Genomic DNA, 24,564 nt, shown 5'->3' on the forward strand with positions numbered 1-24,564 from the left:
CACCATGGCTGTGTTATTTGTAACATTGTACTGTACTTGTGGAACATAAAAATTATACTTTTTTATTTCAGCCACTATATTTTTCTCTAAAAACCAAAAGGGTGAAATTATCAAACCAAATTTTTGAGAAAATTAGTGATTTACAGAGAACCAAAAGCGTATACCTCTCGATGGGATACCCTCAAAGAATAAATCTGAATAAACTCACAAGCTGGTGACTAGAGCCTCAGCAAGGGCGTAGACGTTGTGAAGGTTATAATGGGCAATTCCTCTCTGGTTTTTTGGCTGACATGCAGAGAGTATGTGTGGAAAGGTAGCATCCGCTATGGCGGGCGTGAATGGGGGTATTCTAGTGATACATTGGGACAACTCCTCCCGGAATCATTCAGGAAGTTGGTTGGGTCATTCATGTCCTAGGGACCAAGCATGTCAATAGCTAAATATAAAATATCATTTTAAGATTAAGATTATATTATCACCTTGACGTTAAATAAAATAATCTGAATACAACAAACCTACTCTGTTATATTGTTTATTTTTACATTTAGTTAAGAAATTGTGACACAGAAAACTTTTATTAAAAACATTTTTTCAGGTGAACAAAATATTATATACAATATATTTGACTCTGCTTTTCATAAATCTTATTATTTTATACCTTGATGGGTGTAATTAGAATGCTGAATCCCACAGTTTAATCTTACACTATTGCAATTATAAACAGATCTATGATTTTTTAAATTCAACAAAAAATAAAACGTAATAATATTACTATTGTATTTTAGTACACATAAATGGCTAGCAAATCCTGGAAATAGCTATTAAGAAATTATAAAACTAGACAGTAAAAAAAATAAAAAAAGTCTAGAAGAAATAACTGTCATAAAAAAGAATGCAAAATAAAAACACAGGAGAGTGATAAAAAAATACAGTTACTTTTGTAGAAAAACTTCAGTTTTATTAAATTTAAGAACACAAAATTTAGGGTTATTTCAGATACAACATTTTTATTGTAATACCTCTTATAGTTATGGAACTCTTCATGTGAAAGATTTTATTATATCTTACTGTCTTAATTATAATCAAATATAAATAATTCTTTGCGAAACAAAATTAAAATTTGTTTTTGATAGGAACGTTTATGAAGAAGATAACAGGATGTTTGAAAATTTGCCATTTTGCAGTAATACAAAATTTAGTATCTGCAATCTTATCGATTCCTCAGGTGGATAACTAACTACATTCTGCTTTTAAAATGAACAAATAATATTAATATTGTTCATAATTTTTGTACACTGAAAAAATATGAACAAATATTTGTTTGTATAAAAAAATATATAAATATAGCAAATATAAACAAACTCCTACTACTTTCAAAAGATGTAATAAAAAGTCATTTTTTATCCAATTAACAATAACTATAGAAAACCAGATTTTGTTCATTACAGAGGGAAAAAGCCGGCTTTCAACAAGAGAGTTTTGGTACAATAGGAAGATCAGACTACCAAGTTAGAACGTTATTCCTCTCCTTGACGTGGACACAATAAAATGAACAAAAGTTGAATATTATTTCTCACTGGATACTGTCAACTGAAGAGAGAGTTCTCTGTTGTTTGGTCTTCTGGTCAAGATTGGATAGTTATGTAAGAAAACTATTTAAATTTAGCTTCCACTTACAAGCCCAGTTCCATCAAAAGCAAATATTTCATGTAGACGACGTAACTGTGTTAACCAGTAATCCACAGCAGATCTCTTGAAGAAGTCGACATAAACTGTGTATTTCTTGTTCCACACCTGTACAAACATGGATAAACATAAGAAGTGGTTCTAGACAACAGATGGTTGGTGGGATGGGGGTTGAAGAGTATACAGAGAGTGATTTTTTTTTTGAGAAGGGACCGAGCCAGTATTGATAAACTGAGTATTGATAAACTGACGATATACTGATAAACAGTGTATCCAAAGTCTGACATTTTAGACTGTGTGGTCATCAGGTTTCAGTCGGGAATATAAATAACTTAAATAATTTATAGAAATGTAGAAATAATCTATGTTAAGCTTTTAAAAAATACTTCTTAAAAATTACAATTACGGTTACTTTTGATACTCATTTATTAAAAGTAACTTCTGTTTTAATGCCAGACATGAACAACATTACATTATGAGAAGTGCCACATTATTTTTTTTGTTAATGTGTGAGAAATACCACCGATTTTTGGCCAAAAATACAAGAATTTGGGGGAAAATGTATAAAAATATTATTTTTGAATAAGAAATCTAAACCTGTTTGTCTGGTTTAAACATTAATACATTATGCATTGGAATATTTATAGAATCTAATACAAAAATATTTTTTAACATAAGGCTTTTCTGACTACATATAATTTTTACCCAGGAAAAAACTATAAAAATTGAGTTTGAGTTGAATTAATTGTTTTTTCAAAGTAGACTATCTCAGATTAAATTTTGTATGTGGTAGAGCATTAAAAGGCATACCCTAAGTCATATAAAAATGTAGTATTTCGGAAATATAAAGTGAAAAACTAGCAATTTTTTATTTCCTGTAGAACTTTTAGTAAAATCACAGAGTTTTAGTAAAAGAATTATGATAACTTTACTTATGAAAATGAATAAGTAGTGATTGTCTTATTGTGATCTTTACAAGATGGTGTACATGAAATAACATTAAGAAATAAACATCAATTCAATATATAATTTACTATATGAAAAAATCAAAATTGAAGTTTCAAACTTAATAAAGACTTTAAGAAAAGACACCTTACTTTAATTTTTAACAATTTTCTTATCTATAGAGCAGATCATTACAAATCAATATTGACATCAATAATATAAACTTACAAAATGTAAATTCCAAATTTATTTAAAAATTAAAATGTTGGTAAGAGTTTGAGAAATAATAAAGTTTTATCAAACCCTCAGATATTACAAGAGCAAACTAGGAAACCCAAAATGGCTAATTAGGACTTTTTTTCTAAAAATACTTATTCCAAAAGGCTCGTAGTGCAACTTTAGGCACTACTCACGCAAATATACTGAGTCACTTAAAATGACATCTCGAGTATTTTAGCGCATTTTCACCCAGGTTGCATTACGAGGCAATAAAATAGCGATTTAAACATAAACAAAACCACACACAAAATAATAGGAACTTTATGATACCTTACAGAAATTTGTCTGAAAAGACATAAAAAAATGGATATTGAATAGTACCAAACCCAATATTGAAATAGTAAAAAATTTACACATCTTGAATTCCAGTGATAACTAATGATCCATGTTGGCAACCAAGGGCAATTTTTTAAACTTAATGTTCATAGCCAAACAATCATTCACTTAAAATAATACCCATCAACAACCAGACTAAAATATAGGAAATCCACAAAGGATATAGTTGGGGTGAATAATAATATTATATATAACAAACAATAATAAAATTTTAATATTTAAGAACCATGGTCATTTGAGAGATATACCTAAATCATGCAAGGCGAGAAAGAGAGAAAAGATATTAAAGTAAGATAAATATAATTTAGCACAAAACATTTTATACCTAATGAATACAATTTATCATTGTGTTCAAACCCAAAGGGCACCTTAGATGTGCTTGTTCTAAATTTTCGAACAAAATTTTGTTCAATTCTTCAGGTACTTTGGACAATACCTTCCAGTGAATATACTAATGCTCTCAAAATTTTGTTGATGGCCTTAATGTAATATTTTCAATTTTTGCTTTTTCTTAGATTATTTGGGTTTACTGCAGCAGATGTGTTATGAAAAAACACTCAACAAACGATTTTAATTTTTTGTGTTATTTATACAGAAATTAATTTAAACTATGCTTATAAAAAGTTATTAGATTTGATAAAATTGTGGGGAATATTTTTCTCATGAACATATAAGGTACACGATAGATACAAAGTCAAGTGGAAACCGACCGAAAACTATTTGAAACTTTTTATTTATTATTTCGTAGCTCGCATTCGTATTCAAGCGAAGAGGCATTATTCATCACAAAACATGTATTTGAGAAAACTGTTTAGCACCATCCCCGTGCTTTCCCGTCACTTGGACTTTTTTCATTGTGTGGAAATATATATATTGATGACTTTATTTACAATAATTATTATATATTATATATATATATTATTATATTATTCTATATTTCTATATATTAATCGAATATTTGAATTCAAGATGATATAATATTTACAATTGTGGACGCCTATATATGATATTGGTTGTACTATAATTATTTGTATTGTAATATATTTTTTAGAAACTGGAATTAAATATATATAAATTATATGACTATAAGAATTGGAAATATGTATCAATAATATGAAAAATAAGATTCATATTCGCGGATGATTTTATTATATATATTTATTTGTTATCTTATTTCTGCAGGAAGAATATTTATTCATATTAATATGATACTACTTTTATGATAATGATGATGGAATATGTTAGGATATATTATTATTAAAATGATCGAATATACTAAATAGATAAATTTATTATCATGATATATTATATAGCCTTAAAAGTTAACTTAGATTAATATATATCTATGGAAATTATCGGGATTATTTAAAACTATTGATCAATATTCTAGTCCCAGGGTTAAGTAAAAATTGTAGTGAATTGTACAAATGCATGAAGTGATGAAACAGTTTTTAAAAATACACTTAAAATATCAACTAAACATTAACAAAAAAATATAATAGTTATTAAAAAGTTTTGAAATTTGAAATAATGCTTGGTGAAATTAAATTTTTTTTTTTAAAACTATTCTTAGATTATTTAGTAAACATAACCATATTGCTTAGTTACATTTGTTTATATTATAAGAATACACACAGATACAAAACACTAAATTAACAATGAAATTTTTGGGGGCAAAAAGGTCTTATCATATGTTTTTTACATTACCTTTCCCTCATAAAAAGGGGCGGGTCAGCCAGAATATGTCTGAGGACGATAGACACTGTTTGAGCTTATTCCCTCAATCGCTTAAGGAAAGGTACGTGCCTGGGAGCTCTCCTGTACATCTATTCCTGGGATTCTATCTTCACCATGTAGTGGCATCCCTTCCTTCAACAGCATATAAAATACCTCAACTTGATTTATATTCTACAAGTATTTTAAATGTCACTTTTTGCAAAGCTACTGAAACGAATATTAACAAAAAAATGTATTATATACTGAAAATTTTGTATGTCATTTATATTATATATATGTATGTATTAATAAATATATTTTCCTTGAATCAGGAGAGATGGCAAAGAAGAGTCAGAATTGGACATGAAAAAATATTAAGATCGGAGTAAAATGGAAATTAGCATAAACATAGAGTAACTTTTTAGATAGTTTCGTGGTCACAAAGAAGACAAACTCAATGATGGCGTCGGAAATATAATTCACTTGAACCATACAGGTGCAAAACCTACAAAATTGTGTGCGAAACCGTGGATAACTGCTAGTTTTTTTATATTTTAAAAATTTGGTGTAAAACAAATTAACAAAATAGTTGTAAAAGTCTATTGTTTGTGGTTAAGTACAAAACGTTTTTCCTGAAACAGTATTTATTTTTAATTGTATTTTGTCCTCTAGTTTATTCAAAGAGATTTTTTTATCATTTGATTATTTCTACAGTGTTGAAGACATTTTTTTCTTATAAAATCATTATAACTTTGGTAAAAACGGATTGGATTTTTTGGCATGGAAAATCTGAGAACTCCTTGTTCCTAGGTTAAGGTCCATGACTTGGGTGTGATTTCAAAAGTTACAACTTTAAAATCTCTTTTAAATATTCATAAATCAGATAAACACATTGCTACGAAATTTTAATGCATATAATGAAACAAAAAAACAACTAAAAAACTGTTATTACAAACCTTGTGAAGCATATCAACGAAGTCTGGTAGTCCGTTGAAACTTTCATTGTCATAAGTGAAATCATTATTGTTTTTCATGTAATCTCGATCATTCCATTGAGTGTCCTGTAACAGAGTAGTTTCTTCATCATTAAACAATAAGTGCCAGGAAACTTATACAAGTTGTCATAAGAAAAGATGTTGAGGTAAGTTTGCGACAATGTTTTTCCAAATGATGGATTAGTACACCTTTCCAAGTTACTGGTAAGGATGCAATAACTACATTTTTGTGGTATAGCAGTTACTAATTCCACATGTTGAATGTACAATATAACATAGAAGCACAATAGTTTAAAACTAAACTTTATTTGCTCTTCTGTTGGTATGGTATCCTCAGAAACCAATCAAAACCTGTTTTCCCAGACATCCAGCAAAGCATTCATGTAACCAAAGCTGATTTTCCCTGATATGTGATCCATATTCAAAGTCCGATATCCAATTTTCATTGAGGAAAGGTTATAGTAAGAAGGAAAAAGGTTTTAGTAAAAAAAATATTCCTGCCAAATTGCAGCACCATTAAAAAAAAACTTAAATTCTTAGTTAAAACTTTTCAAGGAATAATAAAAACATTAAACAAGAGAATAACAAGGCCATTGAGAACATACTGAAAATACTATTTCTTATTTTAATCCAATGACAAATATCCTGAATTATAGGATCGTTTAAGGGAGCACCCTGTATATAAATATATATATATATACTATATATATATATTAAGCTTGCACATGCGTGAACACACACACACACACACACACACAAGCTGTTATCTATCTCTAATTTGTGAAACCATAGAGCTGTCAATTACACAGCTTTCTACTATTGACTTAACAGAAGAGGATGGAAGACTTACAAAAAGGTATTTTGGGCATCCCTGGTGCGAAGCCACACTTTTTTAGTCTCATTGAGTGTTTTAATACCCAGACCTACAAAAAGAAAACATGTATTTCTAAAAGTACAAAAATATATTTTTATCTCAATTTTAAAGATAATAAGAATAATATTACAAAAATTCATATTTCTTAGATAACAATGTCCATTTTTATGTTTTAGTATAAAAGAAAATGTGATAAAAAAAGTATAATTACAGAACACATTTAAGTGATCTTTTCCAAATTCCTTTATAGAAATATGTTTGAAAAACAATCAAAAACCAAATCTTTTTGCATATACAGAGTGTTTTATGTAAGGTGTCTCAAATCGATTGTGTGAAAGCAGATTAATGTAGAATAGTGGAATGAATGGTTTCCGTCTAAGGGTTTAATAAGCTGGGGATGAACATTTCCTTAGCAAAAATGCTATAAACTCTTCATAATTGTCAGCAAACATACTTGTCCCTGTAGCATTTATTATATAGCATTGTTGTTTAGCAGGGATTCAAATAATACGTATAGAAAAACAGTCCGAAGTTCTCTAATATTTTAGCCTCCAGAACCAATATTTACATTAATTAAAATACTGCTGATAAAATATTTCGAATCTCAATAATTAAAATATGAGATTTTTGTGACAAAGTTTGATTAAAAACAGTTTTAGCAGCAAAGTAACATTTTTAAATTATTGTAAAAATTTACATAAAAATGAAAAGTTTTCTCTCAATATAAAATACAAAACAATGAAGTAGTTTGGAGATTTTTCTTTTTACTAAACAAGTTACTGTTAACATCAGTTTATCTTTGGAAAACTAATTAGGCCCTACCTTAAGTTCTGACCTCATTCATAAATAACATAAAAGCACAAATCGTATAGCAATGTTTTGTTTTCTTAAACTCCAATGTTTATATCTCATTGAAAAGTATTCTTTTCTATTAAGACCTTCAATCATTAAAAAATTGCTAAAATTCGTTGTACTTAACCTTTTATGAATGCCTGTCATTTCAAATCAAATCTGACTATAACATAACCTTAAAAAATCTTCAGTGTTTGTTACAGCCGTAAAGACACAATTTTCACCAAACGTACAATGTTCGTTTTGGTATGTAAATGGAATGTATGATATAGAACCAAGCATGGCAGTTTGTTGGACACTACTCTTGCAATCAAAAGTATAAATAACCGAGGTTCGAATGTTAACCATAAACTATTTAGTAGAGGAAAAATTATGGGAGTTACTTTAGCTCGTTTATTTCTGCAACTAGACATAAGGCAAATTGTTTTACAAAACAATAAATTCAAGTGTGAATTAAAAAGATAAAAGGTACTATTTTGTAGTGATTTTCAACCAAACTTTAACTTTGAACATTCATAACTCAGAACCTAGTAATACTATTAAGACCAAACTTTTATACAAGATGAACACAAGTGTACTGATTTTGAGTATATAATTTTAGAATTACATAGACAAAAGTTGTTGTTAAATAAGCATTTTAACTTTTATTCTCAACCAGGCGTGGTTAAAAAATTCATAACTGGTCACATTATGGAGCTTTTGAAATTTTTATTTTAAAGGCCATTTATTGTAAACATAATTTAAAGTTATAATTTATAATACCGATTTAATTAAACAGATTTTTGTTAATTTACCATGACCGGCAACCTGCTCGTTGGAATGCGCAAACCACCAGACTGCTGAGGGTGGTGTTGCTACAATCATGCGTGGCCTGTTCGTATCCTTGACTGCAAGAGGAAGTCTACTAAATTAAATTTTGTTTTAATATATTTGACCATTTCCCATCATCTTTCTTATGTGGGCTTTGGACCTCCAATGGCAGATTTAACAAATTGATAATTAATTTTCAAAATTGCAGTTTGATAGTGCCAAAAACCAGTACTTTTTTCATGTTTACAGACACAACAATTGGTTACTGATTGTAAAAAGTTTGCTTTATGTGTCTAGATATAGAAATAAACAAGCTCAATTTTAATGTTACTTCCCCATAATTTTAGCTTATTAGTTAATTTGTAGTTAATGTTCAAGCGTATACAAGCGTTTTGAACCAGACAGTTCATTGGTAGCGGTGTGGACATCTAATACTTTATATACATTACATTAAAAGTGATGACAAAATATATGATCTTATAGCATCATTGAATAAAAATATTTTTAACATCGTAAGCTTATTTACAAAATACAATATACTTTTTGCGGTTAGTTGTTCTTTCTCGCTTTCTTCTCAATTTTGCAAGAGCTTTTCTAAACAGTGTCGCATTGTCTCAGCTCGTTTCACAAAATATGACAAATGCAATCACAGCTTAAACTTTGGCTTCTCCACAATTAAATACTAGAGAACAGTCCTAAAAATATTTTCATGTAATTGTTAAGTTTTGCTACAAACGTTTTTGGAATAATACTACAAAAAATCACTCTTTAGCACTTTTAGCTAATACTAAAAATATACCACAGAATAAAAGTGTGACAGTTAAAATTTGTTTCCCCAATGTAACGAATGTGTAAAGCACAACATTACCTGGAGAGGTGGAAGCCCAAGCTCCAGTAAGGGGGTAGGAAAGGGCGCCCCACAAGTGAAGTGAACTGTCTGATCACATCTGAAGGTGAAGGGCCCAGAAAGATGTAGAAGTCCAGAAGACCCCCAATAGTACGATACGTGATGCCAGGAGCAGGAGTCAAATCAATATCTGTAACAGAAATTCCTCAAGTCCAAAAAAGTTGGTAACAGTAAGCTAATTTATAAAAGATTTTTCTAATTTATATGATATTAAAAAATTACTGATAAAATTGAAAACAAATGAATATTACTTATCACTTCTAAGATATACTATTTTTTATAACCACATTTTTGTAATAGTGCAATTAGAAAATAAAGTAGTGGCTGCGATGGAGTTTAATAACACAAAAAGAAACAGAGCCTGTCATAGTATTTTAATGGAAACAGTATAAAACTAAATCATTTGATTGAGATGTTTAAAAGGAGTATGGTTAGACCTGAATAGTCTGTTCCAATTTAAAGTAGTCCATTCCTAAAAAAGGCATCATTAGCTGATAATATTTTACAACATTGGATGCTTTTATTACCATACATCTCTCAACCAAACAAATTTTATACAAACTGAAATTTCAAATTCTCTTTAAAGAATGGCAATAATATAACCTGATATTGTTTCTAAAGGATTTCAAGGTGATCACTCCTTTCCCACATAATAGGGAGGTAAAGGCTCAAAAATACCAAGAGGGAAAATATTTTTAGTGATACAAAAACCTGAAGGTTTAACCCTTTCCATCCCAGACATTTTTTTAAAATTTATTCCAAAAATCCCAAGTATTTTTTTACTAATGACATACCCAAAAATCCCAGGCTCTTTTAGTTAATTTTGTCGCGTTTTACTAGAAAAACCCATAACAAATTTATTTATGAAGCAAATTTATTAGTTTAAGTGTTATTAGCTTCCTAAATATGTTATACATACTATAAAATAAAAATATAAAAGGACATGCAAATATTTACAATAACTTTTTTTTTAATAATATGTACTTACCAAAAAATATTTTGAGGATTTTTTTTACTTTGTTGCGTTGTGGATGGGCATAAAAAAATTATTTAACAAACATTGATAACACTTGACAAAACCACATTTAACAGTCTTTAAAAAAATTCATACTTCACACTAATATATTGAGAAATAAAAAAAGTTCTGGCTTTTTTAAAAATCACTGTAGTTCGGAGTTTTCCCCAGTTATAACAACATTATGGCATATCATGTTTCCACTTCTACATAACATATAGTTCTAACCAAATATATTGAATGTCAATAGGCAAACAATGAACTATTTCATATTCTTAACTAAAAAAACTCCTAATCCTAACAAAATAAAAACTAAAAATTACCATCCGAGTCAGTAACATTTTGTTTTCGTTTACAAACATCTGTGGAAAGGATAACATTTAGTGTGCAGGCCCTTTTTGCAGTTAACACACATAAAAGTAGACTTTTTTCTTTTCCCTCCACTTCTTGTACTTTATGCTGCTACGTTCCCCTCGTTTGTGTGAAATTCTGCTACGTTCCACTTTGGTCGCCCTTCTGCTACGGTCCAGTCCCCAGTTGGCTGTACGATTTTGCTACGTTCCAGGCCCCCGTTTGTTGTCCCAATTTTCTCACAATCGGTATTCAAAGTGTGCTGCCCTCATTGGTTGTGCGACTTCAAATCAAAATCAAATCAAATCAAAGAGAACTTTATTCATATACATCGAGTACAGAATATGTGTCAATGTGTGTGTAAAAATTTTTATCTAGTTTAAAACATAGATAAAGATAAAAATGTCATGTCCAGTTTAAAAATTCCTCGATGGAGTAAAACGTCCTGTCAGCAAGCCATGCACTGAGATTCCTCTTCAACGCTGACTCTCTTGTTATGCTCTTGAGGTGTCTTGGTAGGAGATTGTAAAATTTTGCACCTGCATAAGATGGCTTCTTGGTAGTCATGGTGAGTCGATGAGGTTGTAAGACGAAGTCTGTCACATTGCGGGTTCCATATGAATGAATTTCGCCCAGTCTATTGTAATCAGTGTTAAATACATGTAGAATGGTTTGTTGTATGTAAAGAGCCACCACTGTCTGAATTCCAAGGTCTTTGAAAGCACTTCTGCACGAGTCAAGATGATTTAGACCTGCCAATATTCTTACCGCTTTCTTTTGAAGTTTTAGAACTTTAGTCAATATTTCCTATACTTGACCCTCCCCATATTATCAAACCATACCTCACAACAGACTCAAATAGGGCAAAATACGCGACCCTGGCCGTTGACAGATCTGCAACAGACCTTATTCTTTTTACAACATACAGGGCAGTACTCAGTTTCCTGCACACCATGTCCACATGAGGGGTCCAGGACAGATGTTTGGTCAATGATCACTCCTAGGTATTTGGTCTCGTCCTCTACTTCCACCATTGGCAACCCCTCGGTTAAGTTTGCAGCTCTTGTAAACAGAATTTGTTGTTTTGCTGTTAATTTAGTGCAAGATCATTCTCCTGACAATATTGTTTTGCCATATTGAAAGCAATGAAGGCCTGACAATCTAAATCATTAGGGCCTTTTTCAGCAAGTATAAGAGCTGTGTCATCAGCGTACATTGTGGTGTGGGCTTGCTCCTTTAGGTAATCTGGGAGCTCATTTGTTACCAATACATACAAGACTGGACCCAGTACTGAGCCTTGAGGGACCCCTCTTGTTATATTGAGGGGTTTTTTGACCTAGCATGGTAAACTGTGTTATTAGCTGTATATTTCAGCTCTACTAGTTGAGTCCTGTTTCTTTCAAATAACTATTGAACCAGTTTATTGCATTGCCTTGGATTCCTAAAGTCATCAGCTTAGTAAGAAGTAAATTATGTCCCAGTGTGTCGAAAGCTTTACTTAGATCCAAGAAAATAGCAGATGCTACTTTTCCAGTTTCAATTTGGTCAATTACATTCTCAAAGAAGTCAGTGATAGCTGTGGTTGTAGATGTTAGAGGATAAAAATCCGTGCTGATGTTTTACTGATCAAATTATTGTCCATGAGGTGGGTTATTAATCTTGTTAAAACAATTTTTTCTAATATCTTGGAGATGGTTTGATACAAGAGATATTGGTCTAAAGTGGCCAGCTTCTGTGCTTTGTGGTTGTTTCTTAATAGGGATTATTTTGACAATCTTAAGGTCAGCTGGAAAAATACCCTGAGCTAAGGACCTTGTTCATAATATCAGTCAGAGGCAGTGTAATTTCATCAACACAGTGCTTAAGTAAGATAGATGAGACATCATCTATGCCTGCTGATGGCTTTGATTTCATTGCCATGATGGTTTTCTTAACTTCTGCCTGTGTAGTGCTATGAATAACATAATTCAGTGCATTGGTAGTGCATTGAGGCTTCCTTGAGATATCTGAAGTTTGACCTGCTTCTTTTAGTGTTATCTCAGCTATAGTTGTAAAATAAGTATTTAGGTGCTCAGCTATTTCGAATGGATTGTTTAATTTGTTGCCATTGACTGTCAATTCAAGTGGAGTGTCCTGTTTCTTCTTATGGCGTTCATTATTAATTGGTGTCCCAGACTGCTTTTGACCTGTTTTCTGAGTTGCTTATGCGGTCTACTATTGCTTGCCTTTTTAGATATTTCAGTCTCATATCATAGGCTTTTTTCTTTTCTGCTGTTTGGGTTTTAAGCAGCTACGCAACCTGTGGTTTCTTCTCTATTTAAGGCTTCTAAAAACTCGGTCTTCAGTCTTTGAGCTTCTGGATCATTAAAGTGACAAGCTCTTGCATTACGCTTTGCTTTGGTTTTTTTATAAGGACATGTTAGGTTCATTGCAGAGTTAAGTATTTGGCTAAAAATTTCTAAAAAGCATGTGTCCACAGCTGGTGCATTAAGCACTAATCCCCAGTTAAGTCCCTTTAAGTTAGTCCACTCAGGCTGTCAAGGTTATTTTTATTAAGATGTCTTCTAATTGAATAAGTTGTGGGAACAGGTGATTTCTTCAGATTCGTTGAACACAGCTGTGCGTTGTGATCCGAAAGCCTTGTGGTCAAGACATCTACTGTGACTTCTGGCTAAAGGGATGTTGGAGCAGACACAGTCCAATTGATGTTGATGTAGTGGCTGGTTACTCTGGAAGGTGGCAGTGATAATCTCCTAAACAACCATATTGTGCAAGAGTGTCCATTAAGTTTCAAACAGGGACTGTCTTGAAACTAGGTTGTCCATGTTTATGTCGCCAATTATAATGCTTTGTTGAAAGGGGATTTGTGTTCCAAGATCTCTGTTAAGTGATCGATTGCCTCATCCAAGTTCCCAGATGGTGGTCTATAAACACCCAACACATAGATGCTCTTTTGACCTTCTTTTGATTTTGATAAGTTGGGTCTCACATATCATCTCTAGTGCTGGAATTGTATCAATCCTGTCCACTTTATTTCCCAGATTTAAGTGTTTATATATGGCTACAACCTCCTTTTTTGATGATGCATCCTAGAGAAACTTCCTACCAGTTCATAGTTAGGAATTTTGGTATTTTCAAGAGCATCATGTTTTAGTCCGTGCTCCGTTAGCACAACAATACTAGGGAGGAATTCGTCTAACAAGTGGTTTAGTCTGTTCACTTTATTTGACATTGGAGTTGATGTTCTGATGTAATATAGTCAGTTTACTTGTGTCATTAAATTTCTCCCCTGTGTTTTCTGTGCACAGAGGACTATTTTGCTTTTATTTTTTGGCAGAGGTCTAAACAACTTTGACTTGCACCACCATTACCACGTACAATGTTAATGGGCTCTTGTAGCTCATTTTCTGTTGCGTAGGATAGAGAGTTGTGGTTCAGTTTTTTGGTAATGGGAGTTTGGCTGACTCTCCCTATGTCTTGGTCGGGTATTTGTCCATTTTGTAATAAAATGTTGTAGTTCAGTTTTTTTGCTAAAGGGAGTTTGGGCTGACTCTCCTCCCTATGTCTTGGTCGGGTATTTGTCCATTTTGTAATAAAATGTTGTGGTTCAGTTTTTTGATAAAGGGAGTTTGGCTGACTCTCCCTATGTCTTGGTCGGGTATTTGTCCATTTTGTAATAAAATGTTGTAGTTCAGTTTTTTGCTAAAGGGAGTTTGGCTGACTCTCCCTATGTCTTGGTTGGGTATTTGTCCATCTTGAGGTAAAATATCGTGGTTCAGTTTTTTGTTAAAGGGAGTTTGGCTGACTCTCCCTATATCATTACCATAATAACTGTTGGAAAAATGAAGTCTTACTTAAGTTTTTTTAAGTAATCTTTTATGTTATTATTAAAAGAAGTCGATGAAAGTTTCATCTTTGTCCAATTTGTAAGGCTGTGCAAGGGGGCTGGAGCTGAGATGTACCGAAGGAGTTGAATGCACTTTTTAGTGTTGGTTCAATAACATATTTCTCTGCTGTGGGTGTGCAATGCTGGTCCAATTCCTGTGGTGTTTTGTTTATTACGTTTGTGGTATGCAGAGTTTAAAAAGATTCTTGATTTCTGCCTTTTTTGTCCTTCTCTATGGGGTTTAAGATTTTGTTCTGCATTATGGTTTTTGGATGGTAGGTTTTTATTTTGCGGAGTTCCATTACTTTCTTCAACCCGAGTTTCCTCAATTTCGTATATGTCCGCGGTTATTTCTTTGTGGTTATCTTCTAAGAAGTTTCCCCCCTGTTTTCTTGTCCCTGAGCACTGGGTAGGATCCATCAAAGTTAGCGGTGTATCATGGGCTCAACTATAATAATCTTCTCTGAGACAGAGGTCTGAGAGTTTAATTCGGTCTTCAATTTCTTTCAATAAACACACTGTTGATGTCCTCATTGGCAGCTTAAAAGTGGAGATAAGGTTTTTAGGTTGGTTATCAGGTTTTTGTAGAGTTTTATCACACTTCTCACCAGGTATTTCTTTAAAAGTCCTTCTTCATCTGGAGGAAGGCAACATGAATGGTAGGTGGAAGGTACACTATTAAGTAAGTTAAGGTGGTTTTCATTATTGCTAGCTTCATTCTTGTTTGGCTTGGTGTGTGAGGATAGGGTGAGCTCAAGAAATTGAATTCTTGCCTCCAGTTCAGTATTACAAGTTTCCAGGTTATCTTTTACAAGCTGAAATTGGTTGATATTAAACTCCTTTTCTTCCCTTAACGATTTTACTGTATCTCTCAGGGTGTCTATTTCTTTCTTTCTTTAATTTTTCAGTAATGTCTGTTTGCATTTTTATCATTATTTCATTGGGTTTTTGTTGCCTTATGGTAATCCTCTTCAGTTTTCTTAAAAGAGGAGTGGTCAAGCTTACTTTTGTTAATGTTAATGTTTACTAATGTTAATGACTTGCTTCGTGTTGGCTCTCATATTGTTGCAAGTTGATATTTAAATAACGATCAAACTTCAATGTCTGTGGTGTTGTTGAAAGTGTAGTTTTGTATTAATGAAAGTAGGCTACACGTTATATAATCACTAGCACTGGGTCTATATTATCTCAGGTTTTTTAAGTAGGTTGAATAATGGTTCAAACTTAATACTACCTCTTTTGAAAGTTCTGATCAATATGATTGTTTACATCATAATAAAGTTCACAAAATATTCACTGTTCTTACCAATCACTTTTGAATCAAATAAGTTTTGAAAGTTAATATTCTTTAATTTAAAGCTTATTTTACTTACCACATTTCTTTGTAGATGGGATACTCAATGAAAGACAAAGCAAATGACTTTGACGTCAATTTATTTTATATTATACTGTCTAATTCTACTCACTTTGCTTTGATTTTTGTTCACTAAACACAACATCCCATCCCTTATTACAACTTCAATGCACTATTGTACAGTTTCAAATTTCATCTATACGAGTAGACGTCCTTACTGCTTCAAGTCCAGACAGAGAAGAAGGATTACGCATACCCGCTCACACAATGTTCATCCCCTCTCCCGTTCAAATCAGCGTCTTCACGATTGAATATAATTTGATTCTTTTCTTATAATTGTCGAAATTTATCACGTTCACTATAATTGATCAATTTAAGTCTTTCTTTTTTTCTTTTATTATTTTTCTAAAGCTTTTTTATTTAAAATTTTTAGCAACATGTGCTTTCTGACGTCATCAATACGCAAGTAAATTTTATCCCACAATTGGCTTTTCTGCGTAATTTTATTTAGTACTTTTTGTAAAAACACGAATGTTGGTTACGTATATAACTCAATTTTAATTAATTAAATTTGTTCCCGTATAAAGTTTAAATATATTTCTCCGTTATTAATTAAATAAATCTCAATTCCGACAACATGTGATTCACTGACATCACAGTCTGCCGATTCACTGACGTCACAGTCTGCCAATTCCCCGCGAATATTCAAATGTCGTAATTTGACCTGTCCACACTGCACTGCACACACAGCAGTTTTTTTCTTTATTTTCTGGTATTTTTTCAAAAAATGATTTTGTACCACCATTGTTTGCATTACTGGCTTCATTTTGATGAGTACCTAGGCCTACTCCTGTGCCCATTCAACTGTCAATTCATTAACCAAGTTTGACATGTGTTGTAGCCTACTTACAGGATTATCTGTGTTGTTTTTGTACAATGTATATGAATTTAAGACCATTCTAGAAATTATATTAAATGTAAGTTTCTTCCAAAATTTGATGGTTTTCCTTTCCTTGAAATAATGATATAGCATCTGATCATTTCCATCAATCCCTCCCATAAAGTCATTGTATTCCCTTATCATTTTTGGTTTACTTGTAATACATATGTTATTACCCCTCTTCTTTGACCTCACTTCACATTCCGTCTTTGCATTGGTAGACAGCAAGAGAACAGGGTTTTTTTTACTTTGTCTCTGTCTATAACCTAGCATTAGCATATTATTTTGTCTGTAGTATTTTTTTTCTCCTACCTCATAGGATGTTTTTAGTCCATCAGGAATACCTTTTCTATTATTTTGGATAGTCCCAGTAATAAAAGTGCGCTTAGCATACAATTCTTTAGCAAATGTGATGGATGTAAAGAAATTATCAAAACAAATGTGATATCCCTTATTCAAGTAGTTTCCTAGCTCTAAGAGCTTCATCGCAACTGTGTATCCTAGGCCATTTTCACGTATCTGTTGCCTGTCAGAATCTTTAGCTCCCTTATAAACTAAAAAGCTTAAACAATAATGTGTCTGCCGATCGCAAATCATCCATAGTTTCACTCCAAATCTGTGGCGCTTACTCGGAATGTACTGCATCATAGGGTTGTGTGATTTTGTGGGAACAATACTCTCATCAATAGACAAATATTTATTAGGTTGTAAAATGGTGTCTTGAAACTGTATTCATGTGGTCTATCAGGGGTTGAAATCTTGAACATGGGTCATAATTAGGCTCTCTAGGTTTGGGCAAATTTGAAGTATCAACCAAATGAAAATAACTTGATATCCTGAAACCTATTTCTTGTAAATTGTTTAACAAACCATGGTGTGCTTTGATTAGGGTTTGCCCACCAGTAGCTAGCAATAGTAGGTTTTTTCGGTGTGACACCCATGTTGATTAGTACAGTAATAAAGGCCTGAATTTCATCAACTGTAACTTTTAGCCAGGGTTTTGCATTTGGACTGTTTGGGTTGTGTTGGATTTTGGCAGATATAACATTTTGAGCATATAGGTTAGTGTACTTGACAATTCTTTGAAACAATGGTAAGGTAAAAAAGAGTTTGAAATATGAAGTTGCATTTGAGTTGCGAGATGGGCAATGTTTGACTCCAGGTATTTCTTGAAAACTAAAATTAGGGATACACCCTGGATCATTATCTTCATTTACATTGGACCATTGTACATCATTATCTGAGTCACTAGAATTAGGGTTAGGGACTGGCATATCTTGCCTTCTAGGTCTAGGTGTTGTAGAGTTCAATCCATTATCACTGTCCACATCAGAGTCACTACTACTAACCAAATGAGGTCTAGTAGGCCTTTTAGGTACATTAGGCAAAAGTAAATTTAAAACCTGAAGTGCTAGGCTGATCTGGATTCCAATGAGGATCGGCATCTGAATCATCCACGATATCAGAAGAACTACCACTATCTTCAAACAAGTCATCTGAGTCGTCCAATCTCATAAAAAATACAATTACTAATTGTATTATCACTAATTGGTGACCTACAACGTTTCATTTCAATTCCTTTCACCACACAAAAACAATCAATTCACTAACAAAACACGAGAAAACCTCTCAACAAAAAGCTGGAATGAAACACAAACAAATACAGCTGACAAAAGTCAACACAGTTGATGACGCAACACAAAGAGAAAGAAGTAAATAAGTTGTTGTGCAATAATAAAACATTATAGCGTAATAAATCGATGTTTTTATAACAGTATATATTATTCTGAACATTTTATATATAATTTTATATAATAAATATTCCAAGTTAATAAACATCAAAAATTTTTTTTTCTCAACGTCCGGAAAACCGGACGCCGGGATTTTTGCGGTGTTTTTTCGAACGTCCGGTAAACAGGACGCTGGGATTTTTGGAACATATTACGAACGTCCGGAAAACCGACGCTGGGACGGAAAGGGTTAATGAAAAAACATATGATAAAAATAAAATGAATTTCTGATCACTAGGCCAAATTAATTACTTAAATTGTATTCTCAACATTTTCTTTCCCTATTTTAGGCAAGACGTCATTTTTAAATTAATTAAAACCATTTTCGAAACTTTAACCACTCCCAGAGGAATTTGTACAATAATTTTAAATTTCATACAAATGTAGGAAAGGAGAAATAAACAAAAATTATATCACCCTAGATTTTGTAGCGGTTAACCATACTCAAAAAAAGATAATTGTTCGCAATCATAAAGTTCAAAAAACTCGACTACAAGTTACAGATGATATTGTTGGACATAGATTTGTGAAATAGGAAGTTTCACACAAATACAGACAGACAATTAATTATATTCCATTATTGCATATCCAATATCAAATTGTAAACCCGCTTAAAAACCAAACATGACATATCATCTACATCTTATACATTGTTTTCCAAAAAAGTTTTGAACAGCTGTTACTTAAAAAAATATTCAATATAAGTAAACAATTAAACACATTCGCTCCCAAAGCTTACACAAGCTGACAATGTTGCACACCTCAGGTCTAGACACTGAGTCACTTGGGAGCCAAAGTGTTTAACATTGTATAATGTATACTATAACCAACAGCTATACAATATAGTGATGCTTAATTTATGAACAAACACTCCAATAAATGAGAAATTTTTTATTTTTGCGAGGCCTTTCATATTCAATGAACACATCGTCAGACCCACATAACTGAAATAAAAGTAAAGTAAATAATTCAATTCCTTTAATTTTCTTTACTTCTTTTTTTATAATTTTCCATTGACAGAGGGGTATGTAAGAGCCTGTGGATTAAACTGGGAAAAGCTGCTCTTTTTTGTGAATGGGGATGAAATGAATCAAATGGGATAAATCTGTTGTTTTGTGTTGACTTTCTATATATATATCAAATTCAAAGTAGCCAGTTGTATTTTTTGTAATTAATAAATCTAGAAATGGGAGTTGATTTTTATGTTCTACTTCACAAGTAAATTTATATAGAAGGGTAAAATGAGTTGAGAGAAATAATAAAATCTTGAAGATTTTTTTTCTTGTCAAAAAACAGCAAATATATCATCTACATATCGCTTCCAGATTCTTGGAAAATAATCCATTGTTTCTTTTGCATGAGTTTCAGATTTACTGAGAAATATGATGGCGATAAAACATTAAATAAATAGTTACGAATTACATAGTTAGTCAAAATACATACTGTCCAAAATTGCCACTACACTGTGCCACTATAAGGGTGAAACCAGTTTAAAAAATCTTCCCTATAACACCACAAGGACATCTAATTATTGTTATGGTTGAATCAGAATGCTGTCAATGACCAATCCAATTGTCATGGTGACGCTGCTGCGTCAATATTGACTAGCTCAAAATTAATTTCATCGATTACCCCATCTGATTATGTATATTGGCAGAGTCACCCTTTTAACACAGATATCATAGTGTATAACCAAAACAAATCAAGCTAGTGTATTATCTATACAGTATGGATGTGTTGATTCAAGCTAGTTCACTATTCAGAGATAGCGTCAACACTGCATTGAATCGCTCCAATTACCCCTCCCCTAAAGATGGAAACTAGCTAGAAACTACTAGATGGCAGCGCTGACTTGCAACTTTAATCTCTGCTCTATTAATGTGTTGTCAAATGTTTATAACAAATGTATTTGAGGACACAGAAATATATGGAAAAGAGCTTGAATAAAACTTTGGCATTACAGACTGACCCATTGCATTACTGTTGAGAAGCATCACTCCACTGCTGTCACCTGATTCTTCCATAGCCAGGTAGAATGGGTGGCTGCCATACAGGTTGGTCTGTAAGACAGATTAGTAAATATCAGTACAGTGTCTATAGCTAACCTGTCCAAAGGGAACTCAAGTCCAGGACAGCAGAATCTGATGTAGCTGCAAAGTTTTAGAAACAAAATTTTAAATTATCCCTAGACTATGAGGACGTTTTCACATACTCGTTACATCGGCAAAACCAGATTTGGATATGGTTCCAATACCGGTAGCAATGTTATTAAATGCAGTAGTTCTCACTAAATCCGGTCTGGCAAATTTACCAGCGTGGTAATCTTGCGATCGAGAATGAAGTCTGTCTTTATCTAAATCTACCGAGAGCCTGGCAAGCATCCGATAGCCAGAGGCCAATGCACACACACAGATATATACAGGCTCTGATTCATCGCAAGCAGCGGTGGTGGGGGAAAACTTGTTTTTCCTTCAGTATTGGGAGTGTCTCTGTAGTGGATAGTCATGGAGAAATTAAAATTTTATTGTTGTCGTCTCTTAATTTATCCAAAAGGATAAATAAACTACCACCTAGTAATGCAAACACAAAAAGGGATGCATCCAGTTAAACTCTATGTGTACTCAGTACCTTCTCCTCAAATACAGGAGCAAGGAAGATAAATGCAGGTTAACTCTAGGACACATCCTCACTTCACACAACAAGACTATTTACTGGACTATTCAGAGAGTATAACTGTGCAGCTCTGGTTTTGACAGCATGAGGTAAAATTACATGATTCCAGTGCCGGAACAGGGTCCGATTCCATCTTTTAGTTTTTGCCGGTATGTGTGAAAACACACTAAATCTGAACTATGCAGAAAACAGTCTGATTAACAACTTTACCAGACACACCGCACAATTGTCAGTGTTTTCATTCATCTTGTATGATCAATTTTAAACATGTTAGTAATTTCAAAAAATAGTAAGGTAGTTTCGAAGCAAGAAAACTGTTCTCTTCCAATAAGCTTTTAATTCATAATGTTATTAAACTAGACAATAAATACAACTTATCATAACACAATTCATTTGGTGACATACGTTAAAAACAAAAAAAGAAAAATAAAGCTGGCTTTCTTTGAGAATAAAGTGTTTATGAAGGATGTATGACATAAAACACAGAGAGGTGGTGAAAAAAGAATTAGGTGCAATTTGAAAATAGTTACCTATATAAAAGACTGTAACATACTTTGATAAGAATGAGATAGACTGAAAAGAGAGCATAGTTCACTTTTCAAAGATAAAATTGGATTTGGAAGGCATGAAAGAGGAAAGACCTAAATGTATGGTGGGATAATGACATGAATTTCATTATTAGCCCAAGAGAGCATGTTATAATGTTATAAGACTTGTTGAACAATAAAAAAAACCAAAATACTAATATATAATCTTACAATAAAATTTATACATTTTAAAAATAATTTTAACTATGACACATCATGGAGTAGTAAATATTTACAACTATTTCTAACTTCCTGGTGAATCTGGTTTAAAATTATCATATATTTATTTCATTCTCCAGTAAACATTCTTCAATGACTTTTTGAAGGAATTTGATGTTGAGAAATTATATTGAAAATTTCTTTAGGCTCGTAATTGGGTGCGGTGGCCAATTCAAGGGTTGGTGATGATGTAATGTAGGCTAAGGAAGGGATGGTATTTAAGGCTCTGGATCACGATTTTTAGGGTTGTTTCTTCAGGCGGATTTGTTTCTTTGTTCCATTGCATCTGTTTTGGAGTTATGATTGATAGTAGCTGCCATTGCTGAGATTGGATAGCTTAATTATTTCCTCTTGTTTTTCACACTAACATTCTTTTTTTTCTGGACTAACATTTCCAGTATAACTATTGCGTGCTTTGAGTATTTTTTTATTTCAATCATTGGCTGCAAGCAAATCTTGTTTAAAAGTTTCAACAAGCAAATTGAGTGTTTCTAGAGCTTCCCTTGCAGTTTCATTAATTAACAAATTTATCTATTTCCTCATCAGAATTATTTTGTTCAGTTCTTGGACATCAAAAACATTACTGACATTAGTGTAACACACTCGGCAAATCCAGTTTAATTTTTTTTTCTGCAATCATTTTTCAACTGAGATGATTTTAGATCCGTACATTGCAGATGGTACCATTGAGAAAATTGCCCAAGACATTATACAGATGGTTTTGATTTTAACAGGGTTTTTTGAACATTTTCTCACATTTATAGGATTTCTACTTGTTTTTCATGTTAAAGTTTTTAATCCAATAATTAATAATTATTGGTTGGTGGTTAAATAATTTGTAGGAGTAATATAAATTAAAAAGTTTAATTATTTATTACTATTGTTTTCTTCCTCACTTAAGTATAAAAAAGTAGCAAAAGGATATGTTCCATCAGTGAAATTTGAACCATGATCCTGAGTACGCTATCACTTAAACCATCTAGAGACAGTCAATAAGACGGTTAAAGGTCATCCACGTACAGAATATCCTCCCAAGAATTCACGAGTTTATGTTACTAGTAGTTACATGGGATGTTAGTTAACTGATGTTTTGTGTTTACATTCGTTATGACAAGTTCAGATAATTTGATATGTTTCAAGTTTATGTGAGCTATTAAATTAGTTTTTTATGTGAGATTAGTTGAGAAATTACTTCATTATCACACTGCTGTACAGGTTAGCTTGATAGTTTTGGTATGTAAGTAATCAATTGATATATTCAAACTGAAAAGATCATACCTAAAGCAATGCACTTACAATGTTATAAGGCATCGATATTTAAATTTTCACTGAAAAACGAACAATAAACCGTAATTTATAACTGGTTTAAAGTTCAACACTTCTACATATGCGAACTATTTCTTAGTGATGTATCCAATGGTAAAATTGAGAAAACATATATTAAACAGAAGTAACACTGGAATAGACGGAACACAACGGAAAATGGAGGAAAAATATTGATGAGGCAGTCTTGGGGCTTGTCATGTGAAGAATTAAATAAATTCAAAATAGAAAAAGATATGACTTATTTAAATAGTTCAATGTAATATTTCTTTGCTAAAATTAAAGTACAATTCACTCACTATTCCTGTACTTGTATTGGATGTATAAAAATATAAAAGTGAAACAAAACAATTAATATATACATGAGTTTGTGAACATAAGTTTAGAAGAAGCTCGTTGGGGTTGAAAATATGGGGGTTTTCATTGAAACAAAGAAAGTATGTATCTCGTGGTCAGACGCTATACATTGCGGACATGTGGTCTGCCTCACCCTGTATATACTTATTTCGAGTTGGCATTTCATGTTGATTAACTCAAGGTATACTTAGCTGGTTTGTACTTCAAGCAAAATATTTACTATTAGGATGTTATACAAAAATATAGAACCATTGGAAAATTGTGGGTGACTTACTCCAGTTTTTGGATGCTGATCATGGTTGAAAAGAGTGATTTTCTTCCAGTTCATGTCCAGCTTGAAATCATTTCTTTGCTGGCCCAGTCCGTAGATGTGATGTGATTGGTAAACGAGCAGATATTTCCAACAGCTGGTCAGAGAAAATAAATCCACCAAAATCTTGAGTATCAAAGCTGTAAAACATCAACATAAATTTGAAATTAAATAACTACTCTGTGTGTAATAAATTAAACACTAAATTAATTATAAATATAAGCATTTAACCATGATATGGAAAACCTGCTAAAATATTTTGCAAAGTTTTCAAGCACAAAACTGTTTTGAAATCTTTTAGAAATATTCCCATAAGTTTGATGTATATGTGTATATATATATATATATTATATATATAT

The 24,564-nt window shown here is 32.1% G+C and overlaps 1 protein-coding gene across 1 annotated transcript; it reads right to left on the bottom strand.

Moving 5' to 3' along the window:
• Positions 1–323: 323 nt before the first annotated feature.
• Positions 324–24,345, bottom strand: LOC124373968 (lysosomal alpha-glucosidase-like; the record flags this gene model as incomplete). Its single annotated transcript, XM_046832276.1, has 7 exons — positions 324–413; positions 1,678–1,794; positions 5,919–6,023; positions 8,513–8,570; positions 9,362–9,530; positions 20,706–20,796; positions 24,170–24,345. Coding segments are annotated over 7 exons (806 nt in total), but the record flags the coding sequence as incomplete, so codon positions are not given.
• Between the last annotated feature and the right edge of the window lie 219 nt (positions 24,346–24,564).

This window comes from Homalodisca vitripennis, unplaced genomic scaffold, assembly GCF_021130785.1.
Source record: "Homalodisca vitripennis isolate AUS2020 unplaced genomic scaffold, UT_GWSS_2.1 ScUCBcl_6857;HRSCAF=14266, whole genome shotgun sequence".
NCBI classification, from domain to species: Eukaryota; Metazoa; Arthropoda; class Insecta; order Hemiptera; family Cicadellidae; genus Homalodisca; species Homalodisca vitripennis.